Below are 16,871 nucleotides of genomic sequence, written 5' to 3'. Positions count from 1 at the left end.
TACATTTTTATATGGTAAAATAATGTCGGATTAATGGAGGATTCTTTCATTTCCGAAAAATCTGTTTCTCGTGACATTTATATAATCGACATATTCCCAGCTGACAGTGTTTGTTGTTATCTAAATAAAATTATCTATAAATGAAATTTTAGCGTCATCTTATCTTTATATATAGATAATAAAAAGGTTTATCTATAGCTGCAGCTTAGATAAAAAAAGTGTTATCTTTATTAAATTATCTAAAATAATGTTCAGATAATTTGATTTGAGGTCATAGCATAACATAAAGATTTATATAAATAAAAATATGAATATATTTTCATATACCTTTTTTAAAACAAAATCATCTTAGGTAGACCGAGGCGAACCGGATTACAGGGCGAAGAATCGGATCAATATAAGCTTTAAAACAGTTATCGTTATTCTTTTGCTTTAAACAAGCTGTTTTATGCTTGTTGTTACCTCCTTAATAAGTTTGCTTGTTTAAAACAAAAAAATAACGATAACTGTTTTAAAGCTTATATTGATCCAATTTGCCTTGCGGTCCGGTTCGCCTCGGTCTACTCTATTTAAGATATATCTTTTCATCTCATCTTTATCTAGCAAATTAAAAAATCATCTAAGCACAACACTGTCATAACACAAGATTTATAAATAAAAATATGAATATATATTTTTATATACCTTTTTTTGAAACAAAATCACCTTCATCTTATCTAACAATAAGCAAAATTTCCATCTTTCCATCTCATCTTTATCTAGCAAATTAATAAATCATCCAAGCACAACACTGTCAGCTGATCGCCTCGCAGATCCTCCCGGTCACACAGACGCGGGGTCACAAGGTCAGACCACCCACACCACCTTACATCTTCCGATTCCGGAGTACAGTGGCGCAGCGCAACGTCGAGCGGGTTGCAGTGGATGCAGGCGCGGCGTCGCGACGCCAAAGCGACGAGGTTTCGCGTTGCGCGCGGCGCCGTCGCTCGATATCCGCTGCGGCACTAAGCCGGTCTTCCGGTTCCGCCGTCGTATAGCGGTAGCTGGTAGCGGCAAACGTCGCGAGTGTCGCGGTGCCGAAAGGTGGTGGTGGGAGCAGCCTCCGTTTTATTTCTGTCCCGGTCTCGTTCGGGGCCGGTCTCGCGTCTGAGCGTGTTGGAGTGCACGATTTTCTTCGCGAAACTCTCACGCGACAACGACGAAGATTCGCGATGGAGGATAGTTACACGGTGCACCGACGTCGCAAAGCGGCCGCCAGGAAACGCGAGAAGACGCCCGATCCCTCGTCCAGAGGGGTTGCATCTCGCAGGGACACTTCGGACGACGAGGACGAGGAGAGACGCGCCAGAATGGAAAGGATGGCCGAGGAGGCTGAGAAGGTGGATCAGCAGCTGAAGGAGACCAGGTTAACGCAGCGGAAAGAGGAGTCTGCGAAGGAACCGGAGAAGCAAGATAAGAAGAAGGATGTTCACCAGGAGCAGCGTCCCGTTCGAAGAAAGGACAGAACTGACGCGAGAAAGTCTGCGAACCTAGATGACATGATCGCTATTCGCGCCGAAGTGGCCGCCAAGTCAACAGCTGGGAATAACTCTGGAAAGAGCGACGCCGCAGCAGCTGATGACAACAACACGCAGTTAGTAAAGCAGGCCGCTGAAGTGACGAACAAGCTCGACGACGAGATTACCACGAAGAGAGAGGTCGTCAAAGCCGAGATTGTCAAGGAAAATCTGATCGTTCAAGAGACGTCGGAGACACCGAAAGAAGCGAACGACGAGATCGTTAGATCTGCCGAAACCCGCAAAGTCGAGAGACGATTTAAAAGAAAGTCGAAGGACCGCAGTAGACAGGTACAGTCGATCGACGGATTCGAGCGACGCGGATGAAAAGAGCGAGTCGAGTCAAAAGAGGACCAAATCGCCGGAAGCTGCGAGGCCCAGAGCGAAGGAAGACGAGTGGAAGAAGTCGCGTCAGCGATCCGGAAACCCAAAAGAGGGATGCCGAGAGGCAGAATCGCGAGAAGAGATCGTCGAGTCGACAAAAACTGGAGGACGAGAAGCCACATTCGAAACCTTACAGTCAGACCGAGGACACGGATGAGGATTCGAAGAGCATGAGGAAGAGCGAAAACTTCTCACAGAGACCCGAAGGACGAATGATTAAGAGATCTTCGATCGAACTTAAGAAGCAGATTATCCCACTGAATAATGAAAGTTTGATCGAGGACTTTGCGAGGGCTCAGAGGGAATACATGTTGAGGGAACGCAGTATCCTAGATCCGGAGCCCGCGGATGTCTTCCAGGATGCGGTTGAAACTACTTTTTTGAGGAGACGGAAGTTTAGTTTAGCGCACACCGAGAGCGAACACGAAGAGATCGTTCAAGACATAATAGAGTCTTCCGATGCCAAGTCTTCCGATAAGAAGAAATCGTGGTTCTCCTGGATGTTTTTCTGGCGTAGAAAACAAGAGGCCGATGATGAAACCATTGCGAAGAAGATCGAGGACGAACCGAAGCCGACTCCGAAAGTCAAGGAGATCAAAGAGGAAAAGCAGGAAGAAGCTTCGGAGAAGGTTACTCTGTTTGACTTCTTCAGGGCGCTCAAAGACATCGTCGGCGAATTCAAAGTCTTCGTCGAGCAAAATCCGCGAGAGACGACGATCATCAGACAGCTACGGAATCGCTGCATAATCGGCTTGCTGCTGGTGATGATCTATTGCGGCCTAGGCGGCTTCATCTTCCGATTCGTGGAAGGCGCCTTCGAGACCTTCTACAAATGCGGCGTGAAACGCGTTAAGAGGGACTTCCTGGACACTCTCTGGAATTATAGCCACAACTTGAGGGAGGACGACTGGAAGAGTATGGCGCGTAAGAAGCTGATGGAGTTCGAGGAGCAGCTTCACACCGCTCACGAAGCCGGCCTGCACAGCTACAGCGGTCAGAAGAGCTGGAGTTTCTTGAACGCGGTCGCGTACTGTCTCACCGTCATCACCACCATCGGTGAGAAAAGATTTTCAGGAAGGAGAACCCTAGGAATTATCTTCCTCAAACTGAAGAAGTCGACTTTCTAAGATATCTTCTAATATATCCCTCATCATTTTTTTTTTTACTTTTTTTTATCAGATCTTGAGAGTATTGAAGTAATGACTGATAAGAATGCATATTCACGAAAGTTTCATCAGAATGAGTTTCCTTCAATTGAAACGGATTTTAGGACTCTTGTTAATATCTATTTTTTTAATATTTTGCAAAGTATATTTCAAGAACTAATAATTTAATTACTAATTGTGTATTATTAATTTATAATTAGTAATTAAATTATTAGTTCTTGAAATATATTTTGCAAAATGTCATAAATACTTTTGCAAATTTTTGCTTTACAATTAGACCTGTATGTTATATCTATGTTAGAGCTTTGCGTGCCTTTATTGTTGCAATAAAGTTATATTTCTTCAAAATTACTACCTTTATAGAATAGTACTCTCAATAATAGCAGATATTAAACTAACAATATATTTTCAGTACTAGTTGTAACAACTACAATGGAATTTATTTTAACAATTAAAATTGTTTTACATCTATGTATCTCTAAAATAACTTCGTAAAGAAATAACTTGGATAAATTAATATAGTTATATCTCAGAGAAAAAATTTAAATAATATACAATTAAAATAATTTACAATTAATAAAATTGAACTTTTTTTTCTCTGAGATATAACTATATTCATTTATTCAAGTTATTTTTTTATGAAGTCATATTTCAGATACATAGATGTAAAACAATTTTTTAATTCATTAAACTACTAAATTTAGCTGTTGGATGGTTGTTACAGCTAGCATTAAAAATATATTGTTAGTTTAATATCTGCTATTCTTGAGGGAATATTATGTTAGTAACTGAAGAAATATTACTTTGTTGCGACAATAAAGGCACGCAAAGCTCTAAGATAGATGTAACATACAAGTATATATATACATACCTAAAGCGAAAATTTGCGAGTAAGTTCCGTGCTACATTTGACGTAAAACATTTTATGGATCTATTGATTTTCTGACACATAATGCAGTGAAATTCTGTTGTCTACAAGCAGCCTGATCTAAAACCAAACGCAAACATTTTGCGCACATAAAAGCTAATTAAAAAAAGCCATTTGATTAGCCCGCCTATATTTCGATTACTTTAGCTAAAATCAATAAAGTGAAATATTGCATATTATAATGCAATGAAAAGTATTTTAATTATTTCATTAACTCACATTTTCTTCAATGTTATATTTCAAACTTTGATTTGTTTAAATGATGCTTATATTCTCGATACTGTTTAAATTACAGGCGATAAATTTGCATCGGAGGAAAAGACACGTCATTTTTATTTGTATTATGCAATATTTATAATTTTTCCGATAGTAAACTCACAGCTGGGTACATCTGAATGATCGTATCAATGAGATTCTTCAATTTCATTCAGTCAAATTGGTTGTTTCTTCTTCTATCATCAGTCATCAAATCTACGAGAAAACAACCGTAGACTTGCTACGTCATTGAATAATCTAAACTTAGATCTTATTACTCGTGCGTAAACGAGCTGTTTTCGATTCAACAAGAGGCTAACAAAATAAGCTACTGAAGATTTAATTCCATATATGAGTTTAAAACTTAAAATGTAACATTCCATCGCATTTTATAATATTAAATCAATATATAATCACGCGCAATATAAATTTTTATATAATATCTGTTATATTGAATTAGGTGATTTTTAAAAAATATGAATGTGATATAAGGAAATATACAATGAAAAAAATTGTTAATTTGACTAAATCGTTCAACTAAATTACTATTTTGTTAATTGAACGTATATTAATATTTAACAATAAGTCAAATATATCTTTTGTTAGATTTATTATGTTATATTTAATTTAAATATTTCTGTATGTTCAATTAACAAAATAATATTTAATTAAACGATTTAGTCAAGTTAACCAATGTTTTTTCAGTATATGTTAATATTAATGTATGATATTACACTGTGACATATTTATATTGTTGTTATATATTTATATTATTGATCTAGATAATTTTATAATTTCAGGATACGGACATATTTCGCCAAGTACAAATGCAGGAAGAGCTATTACGATCGTATACGCTATTTTCGGTATCCCGATGTTTCTAATTATCCTGGCCGACTTCGGTAAGTTATTTACGCGCTGCATAAAATTCCTGTGGGCATTCGTAAGAAGATTATACTACACTGGTAGCTGTCGCAAGGTTCGTCGCACCGGGCCCGTTCAGGTGAGATTCGATATTCAAGTGCCTCAAGAAACATTATTAGTCTAAAGAGAAATTAAGTAAATTTATCTTGGAATATCTTTTACAATATCAAACTTTATCCTTGATATTTTTTTAATTGCTCGATTTAATCGACCAATAATCTGATTATTGATTTCATCTTGTTCTGGAAACTCGCAGGAAGTCATGAAGGGTGTGCAACTTGTGTACGATCTCGCCAAGTTTCGACGACCGTCGCAGATGAATCCGGAAGAGATCGAGGAGATGCAGAGGCAGCAGGAGATGCAACAACAACAACCACAGACGGTCCTCAATCTGGATGCCAACACGTCGGACACGCCGGGAACACCAGCATTGTCAACGTTTGCCATCGATGACGAATTTAATTTACCAATTTCGGTCGCAATCGTCATTCTCCTGGCCTACATCTTCATAGGAGCCACTCTGTATTATATGTGGGAGGAATGGGGCTTCTTCGAGAGTTTCTACTTCGTCTTCATCTCTATGAGCACTATCGGCTTCGGCGATTACGTGCCAAAGGTAATAATCTCCCGAATGTCGGTCAAATCAAATAGTCTTGTATTCTCAGAATCTCTCTTTGTAAATTTGTAGATGAAAACTACATTTCGAATTTTCCTTTATTACGATTTGTAGATGTTTATAATTGGTATAATCTCAAGAGAGATAAATCATACGAAATGAAGGTATTGATAATAATTAATAGAAATTCTAGAATTAACAGAATTGCTTGAACAGGGTATATTAATTACACTTGATTAATATTTCATAAGTAGTACATGAATCAAATGATTTATCACTTGCTACAATCGCTACATTATAGCTATTTGCTTTGCATGAGGACAGCACGAAGTCCTCGAGGCAAATTCCCGAATTTTATTTAATTTGCGCCCTTTTGAATTTTCGAAGATTTTCATCTTATATACAGTAAATGATTACTCTAGTGTTTCTTTTTTTCTTTCACGGTGGCGATCAGATGGTAAGCTTTTCAACATGCAAAAATTTTTTCGAAGAAAAACGTATATCATCGTCCATTCATTGTTTTTCACGTGCTTATTTTCTTTCGCAAATCGTTTTGTATTAATAAATTTACAAATCCATTGCGATCCATTGAGATTCATGATTCGCAGAATTTAACATTGTGATTGATTGATTTAGCACCCCATATACATGATGTGTTCGATAGTATATCTGGTGTTTGGCCTGGCACTCACGTCTATGTGCATCAATGTCGTACAGGTGAGCAAAAGAGGTTTTATATTTTTTGCCTATATTTACAATTCTATTTATAAAAAATATATATATTTTGTAAATAATATTAAAATTATTTTTTATTATTATTAACTGATTGCATAAGTTCTATTTTCTTTTCAGATTTTTATTTATCATGATAGCAAATTTGAATATTAGCTAATATAGATTTTTAATTAACATAATAACAAGTTCAATAATTAAATTATAATTAATATAACAATTTTTATATTTAGTACTTATTCGCGTATATTATTTTGATTTTACGTTTAACAAAACTATGGTGTAACTATAAACTAAGAAAATGCGATTAATTAATCTGATCTAAATTAATCTGACCGAATTAACTCAAATGTCTTGTTGTCAGGTGATGCTGTCAGACTCGTTCAAGCATGCGAGCCAAAAAATCGGTGCCTCGATCGGCTTCGAGCTCGCCGAGGACGATAACTCGGTGAAACCAGCACCGCCGCCACCGGTTGAAATCGCGGACGTCCACGTGAGCATGAAAGAGTCCGAGAGCGGCGAGAAGATCGCGCCCAAGGCCAAGCAAGAGGACATCGATCTATAGATGCATTTCTTCCTCCGAGAAATCCCTACACGTCCAGATCGAGTGCTCGCTCGCTTGCTCGCTCGTTCGCTAATCTCTCGAAATGTGCGTGCGTTTTTCCGACCTTAAAAGAATAATCGTTCGCTGGCTTATGCAACGCAAATATACAATGGGATTACACAGTAACCCATTTCAGCATGCACGCAAAAGCTTCGCGGCTTGAGAAGAACAATCGTCGTCATTCGAGGGACCGTCTTTACATCTCTGATATCTATATGAATTGACCCTGGAATGTTTGACGTTTATCAGGACTGTGTTTCGGTTAAATCTAATAAATAGTTTTACTTATTTTCTCAATAAGCTAAATTGCTATGGGACTCAATACTTTCGACTCTAAAAATTTGCAAATCTTTCTGGCGATATAAAAATGATTCCACATATTTTGACTGTATCAGCAAAGGAATTTTTAAACTATTATACATTATTATATACGTCCATCTATCGTTGAGATCGTGTCGAATAAACGTGACGAATGTATATATTTCTGAGACGTATATAAATACGATTTTATGAAATTGGAGATTTAATCGTGCTCCTATCAATGTGATCAACGAGTTGTCTGAAGAGATAAAACTCTAGATGATGAGCTCCGATAGAAATTTCTGTGTAAAATGATTGTGTATAATCCAACGAACGTATCGAAACGAATTTGCCTGAAACGATACGCACAAATGTATTTAAATGATGTCTCGTCAGGCGAATTTCGTATATTGAATTTACGATAATAGAAAGAAGTTTTAATTACAGGAAATCATGCCAATGGTATGATGGAATATCACTTGCTGTCCGCTTTTTGCAATTTGGATGTAAATGTAAAAATAAAATAATTCTGCTTTATAAAAATGATAAAAAATTATAATTGTGATGTTATAAAAAATTGTACAAATGGAAATATATATATATATATATATATATATATATGTATAAAATAAGATAAAAAGTTTGTCGTTTTTCTATTTATCGTTATATATAGTACAATATTACATATTTCATAATACCATTGGCAGCTAGAGCAAATTCTCAATTTATGATAAATAAAATTTATTATATTACGCGATATCTCCAGAACTAGTCATTATTAATACGATAAATTGTGAGATACTATTTTTCATAAAATACATACATCGAACAAAAAAATATCGCCACTCTGCAGCCGTGCTCTTGCCAAATAGGTATATATTCGCGGGTCAGAATATATCTCGCGATTTATTTTTCGTAGTCTAGTGTCTATTGACAATAAATGTAAGAAAATTCAAGTATTTTGTAAATCCTGTTGTTTGTCATAATGTGATTTCCTCCCTAAGTTGACTCTTATATGTATATCATACGAAATGTAAAATTCGAGACGTGATCAATTTGAATAGTCTAATTTCTTTCTTTGCAAATTATTCTAAAATTATATCTGACAGTGTGAAAGAAAGTTTATCCTTGGTAAATTTCTCTCTCTATCTCATTTTGCATAAATAAAAAATACATTTAACTTACACAATTTACACGATAGTTAATTCTTCCGCGGGATTAAATAGCAGGATCCTATCTATACAAGAAATAAATTTCAAGAAATGTTATATTAAAAAATATTAATAAAAACTTATTTCATAAAATTTATAGATATTTAAAAAATTTATCGAGAATTAAATTCAATATCTGGAAAAATGTAGAAAAATTTAGAGATTTTTAAAGTAATCCTTGATTCTGAAAATTATAAAGTTTTATAGAAGAATTTTTTATCATTTTCTCATTCTTTTATATTTTTTTCTATAATTTTTCCTATAATTGCATTATTATATGTATATATTACATTATTGTAACAATAGAGATTAAATTTTGAGAATTTCCGCGATGAAGACAAAACACTCGTGCCTTTTCAAAAATAAAAATAAATTGTTGAATATTTATGAAAGATACACAGCAAGAATTCCTGCATGTGATAGAATTTAATCCATAATCAATGGCTCTGTGTGTTTGGCAGGAAATAAAACTTGTAATTTAATTATAGAAAAGGTGACAGCTTTGACTGTATGATTGCCACGATACTATTCGTTGAAAATTCACATAAAAATTATAAGAATTAAGTATATACATTTATTACTGTAAAGATTACTATTTAATAATATGTAAGTATATATATATATATATATATATATATATATATATATTATTATTATTATTATTATTGAATTTATCTACAAATAAATGTTTACGACAGAATAATAAGATGATATATATCTTTACATTTGTTTTATATATATATATATATATATATATATATATATATATTTATATATATTTATTTATTACATAGAAATTTTAATAATATTTATAATTTTACATGATTTTATAATATTTTTCTCTTATTCTTTAAACTTTCAAATAATACTTTGTATTTTTTTTTAATATTTATAGTATAAAGAAAAGATTTTTAATAGTATAGACAAATATTGACATTAGAGTTCTTGTTTCTTTTGAAAATTTGAATTTACAATATTTATTTTGCTTTTCGAGAATCGAATGGTCGAGCGAGAAATTGATCGATACGAGCTCGCACATGTTTTTCTCGCAACGCCTTTTGTTGGCAATCCTGTATCCATATGGAATCATGTTGCTGTTGCGTTTTCAGTGAGGACAAAGATGGCCAAAGGATGACAACATACAGCTGTCAACTGTGTGAACGACTAACGTTTCAAAGAGACTGGAGGGAAAATGTCTCACATACAGTATGTAGACGAGTTGGTCAAGGAGTACTTGCTCTTCAGAGGCTTTAGTCAGACTTTGAAAGCCTTTGATAATGATTTGAAGACGGAAAAAGAAAAGGGCTTTAGGGTAAGAATTTTAGCAAAATAAGGAAAATATTGAACAAAATAAGAATCATTTGTTAAACGAATCAAAATAATTACACAATACGTTTCTTCTTGCTCTTACTATTTCTGTTAATATTGCTTTCCTGTACTTATCAATATGCTGCCTTATGTTTATGTTTTTATGCACAAGATATAAACAGAAATATTCTAAATTGTAATATATGAAAGTTGTCAATACTGAAAAGATGTTTTAAAATATTCTATGTTTGATTGAACAGGTAGATAAAATAGTTGATCAATTAATGCAATATGTATACAATTATGATCTGACATCGTTGAGAGAACTATGGGGACACTTGGATACTAGAATGTTTTGCCGACTAGAAAGTCATTTTACACCCGCAATCAGAAAATTGGAGAATGCTGTATTAAAAATGTACTTGGTGAATGCGGCTCTGAATGGCAAGCAAGATAGGATACAGGAATTTTTTACCAAAATGGCACCAGAGCTACAGGGTCACTCAGAATGGAAGGAGTGGTTTGGTATATCTCTTATTCATTTGATGAATTTATAACATTGCAAGTTTTTGAAAATTATAATTTGTACGCTTTGTAATATTACAGCACTCCCTTTTATCAAAAATCCTGAAGACAATCCAACTTACTCCGTTCATTTTAGTAAGCAATGGCACGATACTATGTTGGTATCCTTACATAATTTCCTAGCAACAATTTTTCAAGTAGGTAGAAAGATATTTTATTGCACTTTTTACTGTACACACATTTTTGAAGTTAAATTTAATTATCTAATTAAATAATAGATCAAATAGTAGAGTAAATATTAAATTAATTAATAGATTATTATTTATACATAATATAATATTATAGATCATTTCAATTGATCATATTAAACCACATAAATATTTGATTATAATTTATCATTTTTCTGTTATAAAACAAAATAGATAAAACATATTTTAATCATATCGTAATACACTGATATTAAGAAATTTAATATTTATTGTTATCTTAGTGTATGCCACAGCCGACATTACTCACGATAGATGAGGATACAAATAAATTAAAACGATTGCAAGAGGAGAATGAAATATTGAGGCAACGATTGAGCGAATCTGTTAAGATAGAAAACATATCTGATGTGAATCCAGGCTTGGCACCCCAACATCTTCCTATTATGGATGATTTTTACATCATTGCTCAGTATGTTCACATTTGTTGTAAAAATTGTTTCGTAAGAAATTTCCATAATTTAATGATAATTGATATTTAATAGAGAATCGCCGTTACTGGAAAATCCTAAGACTCTAAGGAATCTCATAAGAAATATAGGTGGTGGATCCAGTCCAATTATGAGTAGAAAGCTTGCGATAAATGTAAAAAAGATTGCGGAACCTGAAATGTGCTCGACGAAACGAACAAACACGAAAGGGCGGATAAATTCGATCAGCAAATCCGAAGCAGTCGCCAAGAGGAGCATCAGCTGTGATTCAAGATTAAGTAGTTCTAGAAAAAGAGACTCTTCTATGGATACTGCTATCGAGAGGAAAACTAAGGAAAAGATCGAGTCCAGTTATATTCTTTTAAGTCAGGTAAAGAAGAAGAATCATTTTAATCTCAAGAAATTTTTGCTGCTTCACAATTGTATTTGTATATATAATTTATGTAATGTTTACACAGGAGGAATATACAGAGCACAAAACCTCCATAATCCAATGCAAAAGTAATGCCAGTGGATCATACGTCGCGACGGGCGATGCTGATGGTATCATCAAAGTATGGACACCGATTCCCTCGCCAAAGTAATAACACGTTTATATAATTTTCCTGTTCGATGCAACGTCAATGCGCGATTTTTACTATCAATGTTTTTACTAGGACTGTCACTACATTCACTTCTGCTACGGTGAATTCCAATAAGGCTATTACTTCGTTAGACTGGATATCTAAGAATGAACGTTACTTTTTGCACGGCGACAATAACGGCTTGATCCAACTGCACGATACTCGAGATTGCAAAACGCTATGGGATATTCAGCATGAGAATTCGCGAATAGTCACCTTAATCTGTAATCCGACTGAATCGACGTTCGTCTGCTCCGTCTCGGACGGCAGCGAGGGCAAATTACTGCTGTACGACATAAAAACGAGGAAGCTCGAGAGAACGTTGCCGCTGGAGCAGAACGTCACCGCTTTATGTTCCACGTTCAATCATAACGGCCAATTACTTATCACGGGATTGTCCAATGGCAATATATTGATACACGATTTGAGGCGAAACGAGATAATAGACAATCTCAACTGCCACTCTAGCCCGATAATCGATATAGAGTTAATTAACGACTTTACGAATATATGCGCGCAAAGTGAGGACGGTAAACTATGCCAAAGAAGCTTGAATCACTCGGGAAAAATCTTGTGGGAGACCAAAATAAAGATCGACAAGAATCCTGTTCATGGAAAGCTATTTACCTTCGATCAAAGTGGTAGTTATATGTTACTCTGCACGCAGACTGGAGGAAATATATACAAGGCATGTGTTATTCTATATAAGAATAATGCTTAATTACATATGAATATGCTTAATCACAGATGTGTAATAAAAAATTGATTCTGACATTTTTATCTCTATAAACAGATGCCACCAGGTGCACAAGGAAAGATTTTAGAGTTAGGCGGACATAAGGGTACCCTATGTTGCGACTGGTCGACTGCCAATCAATCTGGAACTTGCATAACTGGAGGCGCGGAGGGAAAAGCGCGAGTATCGACGCTACTCTCACCATGATATAGGAATAAAATTAGCATCTGTATAAATTCGTAAGACGAATAGTTATTAATGATATTAATGAGAGATCTTGTAGATATATTATTTTACTCATATTAAACTCACAAATGGCTGCAAAACATTATATTAGAATTTAGATTTTAAAACATTATATTAAGTATAAATCGCCAAAATATTGGTAATATGTGTAAAAAGAAATCCTGATATTTTATGGAAAGTACAATGTATCCCGTCTTAAAATAGTTACTAGTAGTGTGTACTATATAATATAATAATCATATTCTTTGACAAAAGCAATCAGGGATTATTAAAATGTGTAAACTGTACAGAAATTATTATAGGAAAGATCTCATAAGTAATCTCCGAAATTATATCAACTGTACCACACAATTTTACTCGGTTTTATAAAAAAAAAAGAAAGAAAAATTAAAAGAATCTCATAAAATTATGATTAGAAAAATAAAACACATGTACAAAAAATTAAGGAAATGTCAATAAATACAAGTCAATTTTAGAATAGAGTATTGTATATTTTCCTGAATTCTTAGTAATTAAACTTTTATAAGATTAATGAATTATAATATAAATTATTTTATTATATGATATTTTTTTTATTATTTTAAAGTAGTTAGTTGTGAACTGTAATTTTCCTCACGTTTATATTTAGCATGAGAGGAGTTTTAAATTGGATCTTCTCATGGACCATCTATTAAAGGGGCCTGTCATATCTAGTTGCGGAGACCAATACCTCCTAAGAGCTTCATTTATTTCTGAAGGAGTAAATGGTTTTGTTACGACAGTAAACTCCTTCTGTAAAAAAAAAGGAACAAATAATATAATAATTAAATTTCTTTCAACAAATACAATATTTACCTTGTCATGATAAAAATACGGCTTATATGTAAATGGATTAACATAATTGAGTCGCTGTCGATCTATAGCATCGCCTTGCATTTTATTTTGATCCTGCCGAACTAGGAAAGTGAGATCAATAATTTGAGCAACCGTTTCATATGCGAGATAACTTAAGATTGTATATGCCTGTTTCGACACAGTAATATCACCTAAAAATTACCAAATATAAAAATTTAAATATAATAAAAAATTGTATAACAGTTTTAATACTAATCCAGATAATACCATCCAAGCCAATCCAGTCACTAAATTTATAGCGATTCTTGTTCACAAAGGACACACGACGAGCCTTGCTATATTTCATATAATTCATTTCATCCATGGATCTTGTTGCGATATCCGCACGAATGCATCTACGTCGTTTGATGTAATCCATAGTGGATGAATTTTCTAGAAGTTCGCCTGTGTTGTCAATCTGTTCTAGAAAAGTCTTAAATGGGACTTTTTTCTTGGCACTGTCGATTTGTTCATGGTCTATGATACCTTGTGGTGTATCGTTTATTAACATTTTTTGAGCCGAGCCTCCGAATTCTTTGATTTCTAAACAAAAAAATATTCTGTAAATGCACTGAACAATGCACTAAATATAATGTGTGTGCATTAGTTAGAAAATTCCATTACATATCTAAACCCACCAAGATATTTTAGAAGACGCTGAAGCTTGACCTTGTCTTTGCGCAATAAAAAAATTAAGTCCTCTCCATTAATTATGTTACTCTTCTTCGAAAGATGACCGGCTCGCCTGTCAGCAATTTCGCACGCTCTTTTGAGAATTGCTTTCATTTGCTGCAGCACAATATCCTCTATGATTTTTGCAGATTCAAATAACGGTTCACTACTATCACCGAATCCATGCATCATTAGTCGAATATCTAAAAACAATTGAATTTATAGTAATAATACTTATATTTAATTTATCCTAAATAGAATATCTAAAAATAATTAAATTTATAGTAATAATACTTATATTTGATGTAGTATACTTAACCTTACAAATTTCTAAAAACGCTCACCCTGAATGTAATCTTCAGTGTCTGGCGGCTTTGAAAATGACGTTTCTGCCATTTTCGCTTATTTATGTTATTTTTCGATCAAATGACAACGAATAATGTAAGATCTTTTTAAAAAATAAATAAACAGCATGCATTCACGTGTATATATATATATCCTAAAGCTTGTAGACTACTAGTGCTGCCATACACTATAAGTCATAAATGAATTAATAAGAAAAAAATAATATAAGTGTAAAAGGATGGAAAAAAAGGATATATATGACTTATATAAATAAAAAGATATATATATATATAAACTTATATAAATAAAAAGAATTGAGATTCAATAGAAATTGAGAACTTTTGTTATTTACTGCTGTAAATTATTGATCTATTATTTTCTCACATATACAGTAGCATTATGAAAGAAGTTTTATAATAATGTTTATTGGTATAAATTTCCTACATATAAATTGTTTGGTCAAAAACTTTGTAATAAGAAGAATAATGCATTACTTGTAAGTCTCTTTATTGCTCAATATGTTCTGCTGCAACATGTTCTGGCACAACTTTAGCAACTTTCCGAAATTCTTTGCATAAAGACTTTGGACATTGCATTTGTGTCCAGCTGACTGGTACCATAGCTACACCTGTGGAAAATAAATTATAAATAAATTAGTTAAAATAAGTTATTTAAAAAAAACAAAAAAAAATATATATCAAATATCTTTACCTTCTTCACTATGTGCTATTACTACTCCTAATTCATTTTCCGCAGTATTTAATTGATAAGTATGTGCTTCTGTCATTGGCATCTGTCAAGAAGTATAGGAAAAAAGCAATAATTGTAATGATGTGTAATTTATTTTCTAAAATAATTTTAAAGGATACAACTCTTGCGAGAATAATATCTCCAGGTCGAAAGCATTTATACATTTCTAGTTTATCTTTGTCAATTGCTCGAACATCTTCTTTTCTTAATATCCCTCTATAAGGTCTCGTCAGTACTATGTCACCTATACACTTGATGCTACATTTACAAAATCTCTGATTAACTATAGTGACCATAGCTGTAACAATATCACCTGGAGCAGGAACAATACTCTGCTCCGTTATACCCTGTACTTCAATTGTACGAGTCTGTAACAACATACATTAAAAAATTTATTTACAATATAAATAAATATATATATTTAATGTAAATCAATATATTAAAATAGAAAAATATAAATAAATATAAATAAATATATTTAAATATATATTTCTGTTATTTCAAATATAAAGACATCTTTACTTTTTTCAATATAGAAACTAACTTTTCCATCTGTTATTAATTTTACTATGCCAGCAAGCTTGGAATAAATATAACCCTGCTGCTCATATGTTCCAGGTCCAGCTATATTAATTTTATCAGATACACATAATCTTTGTCCTGTAAGAAATTAATTGAAAAATTAGCTTAACATGTTCGCAAAATTCAAATTATTAAAAATTGACGAAAATAATTACCTGGCACACAAACGATAAGTTCCTCTTGCTTGTTCATTATTTTATTTTGTTTACACACAATTTACACCGATAATTATTTACAGAAAATATTAATCTGCTGATAGATAATTATATAAATAATCTATGTAAAAGACAGTAGAATGTATGTAAATAGATTTAGCGTATCAAAAAAATTAAATTTAAATTGATAAAAATAATTTTTTCCAAATAACACTTAAAAGGTATATCAATACAAAGTGGTTATGTTTCTTCGCAAATGTTGCTGCTACGTTGTGTTCCAAAATTTACTTCTCACGAATGGAGTAAATTCGATTGACCAATCAGGGCAATGAAAACGCATATTTCTTTATCCTGATTGGTCGAATCATCGCAACTATGAGAGCGAATTTTAGAACATGTCTTTAAAGCGAAGCTGGTGTAAAGTAGGTCACGTGACGACGACGTCAGCGGCCCTCGCAAATTAGTCACGTGACGTACTTCGAGACAGTTCGAGAATCGCAAGCGCGACTTCGATAGAAGAGTTCCGCGTCTCGTCTCGCTCTGCATTTTTCGCGATCATTATCGTCTCAAAAGTGAATTTCGCGCGCGAAGAATTATGTTATCGGGAGTGTTTCGTGAAAAGTGTTCGTCTGTAAGTGTCGTCGTAACGTAAACATCGTGCGTACGATATGTCGTGTCGGCAA

General features: G+C 33.4%; 4 protein-coding genes across 4 annotated transcripts; 2 read left to right on the top strand and 2 right to left on the bottom strand.

Annotated features, from left to right (window-relative positions):
- The first annotated feature begins 973 nt into the window (after nucleotides 1-973).
- On the top strand, nucleotides 974-8,433 carry LOC146721468 (uncharacterized). Its single transcript, XM_085486682.1, is given in 7 exon segments — nucleotides 974-1,841; nucleotides 1,843-1,944; nucleotides 1,946-2,996; nucleotides 5,090-5,292; nucleotides 5,470-5,829; nucleotides 6,466-6,546; nucleotides 6,926-8,433. Coding segments are annotated over 7 exon segments (2,628 nt in total). The 5' UTR covers nucleotides 974-1,211; the 3' UTR covers nucleotides 7,127-8,433.
- Nucleotides 8,434-9,641: 1,208 nt separating this feature from the next.
- LOC146721467 (WD repeat-containing protein 91) lies at nucleotides 9,642-13,291 on the top strand. The gene is made up of 8 exons (XM_085486704.1): nucleotides 9,642-9,988; nucleotides 10,245-10,509; nucleotides 10,591-10,706; nucleotides 11,000-11,187; nucleotides 11,261-11,576; nucleotides 11,665-11,786; nucleotides 11,863-12,517; nucleotides 12,623-13,291. Exons 1-8 carry the CDS (start codon nucleotides 9,869-9,871, stop codon nucleotides 12,770-12,772), a joined length of 1,932 nt encoding a protein of 643 aa, XP_085342830.1. The 5' UTR covers nucleotides 9,642-9,868; the 3' UTR covers nucleotides 12,773-13,291.
- Nucleotides 13,282-14,894, bottom strand: Spt3 (Transcription initiation protein Spt3). Its single transcript, XM_085486705.1, has 5 exons — nucleotides 14,701-14,894; nucleotides 14,323-14,559; nucleotides 13,913-14,227; nucleotides 13,646-13,836; nucleotides 13,282-13,582 (listed from the first exon to the last, which is right to left on the bottom strand). Exons 1-5 carry the CDS (start codon nucleotides 14,750-14,752, stop codon nucleotides 13,436-13,438), a joined length of 942 nt encoding a protein of 313 aa, XP_085342831.1. The 5' UTR covers nucleotides 14,753-14,894; the 3' UTR covers nucleotides 13,282-13,435.
- A 239-nt stretch (nucleotides 14,895-15,133) lies between these two features.
- Nucleotides 15,134-16,462, bottom strand: Csl4 (exosome component 1 Csl4). Its single transcript, XM_085486699.1, has 5 exons — nucleotides 16,189-16,462; nucleotides 15,996-16,111; nucleotides 15,571-15,819; nucleotides 15,413-15,494; nucleotides 15,134-15,329 (listed from the first exon to the last, which is right to left on the bottom strand). Exons 1-5 carry the CDS (start codon nucleotides 16,223-16,225, stop codon nucleotides 15,208-15,210), a joined length of 606 nt encoding a protein of 201 aa, XP_085342825.1. The 5' UTR covers nucleotides 16,226-16,462; the 3' UTR covers nucleotides 15,134-15,207.
- Between the last annotated feature and the right edge of the window lie 409 nt (nucleotides 16,463-16,871).

The sequence above is a fragment of the Nylanderia fulva genome, unplaced genomic scaffold (assembly GCF_048542155.1).
Source record: "Nylanderia fulva isolate GAGA-0341 unplaced genomic scaffold, ASM4854215v1 Scaffold47, whole genome shotgun sequence".
Classification (NCBI taxonomy): domain Eukaryota; kingdom Metazoa; phylum Arthropoda; class Insecta; order Hymenoptera; family Formicidae; genus Nylanderia; species Nylanderia fulva.
This window is presented reverse-complemented; position numbering and strand designations above follow the sequence as displayed.

Excerpts from the sequence above, each read along its gene's own strand:
- LOC146721467 (XM_085486704.1), top strand. The coding sequence starts at position 9,869 with ATGTCTCACATACAGTATGTAGACGAGTTGGTCAAGGAGTACTTGCTC. Across the intron at positions 10,510-10,590 it reads AGAATGGAAGGAGTGGTTTG|CACTCCCTTTTATCAAAAAT; the intron begins GTATATCTCTTA and ends GTAATATTACAG. Across the intron at positions 11,188-11,260 it reads GATTTTTACATCATTGCTCA|AGAATCGCCGTTACTGGAAA; the intron begins GTATGTTCACAT and ends GATATTTAATAG.
- Spt3 (XM_085486705.1), bottom strand. The coding sequence starts at position 14,752 with ATGGCAGAAACGTCATTTTCAAAGCCGCCAGACACTGAAGATTACATT. Across the intron at positions 14,228-14,322 it reads GCGTCTTCTAAAATATCTTG|AAATCAAAGAATTCGGAGGC; the intron begins GTGGGTTTAGAT and ends TTTTTTGTTTAG. Across the intron at positions 13,837-13,912 it reads TGACTGGATTGGCTTGGATG|GTGATATTACTGTGTCGAAA; the intron begins GTATTATCTGGA and ends GGTAATTTTTAG.
- Csl4 (XM_085486699.1), bottom strand. The coding sequence starts at position 16,225 with ATGAACAAGCAAGAGGAACTTATCGTTTGTGTGCCAG. Across the intron at positions 16,112-16,188 it reads ACTTATCGTTTGTGTGCCAG|GACAAAGATTATGTGTATCT; the intron begins GTAATTATTTTC and ends AATTTCTTACAG. Across the intron at positions 15,820-15,995 it reads AATTAATAACAGATGGAAAA|ACTCGTACAATTGAAGTACA; the intron begins GTTAGTTTCTAT and ends ATGTTGTTACAG.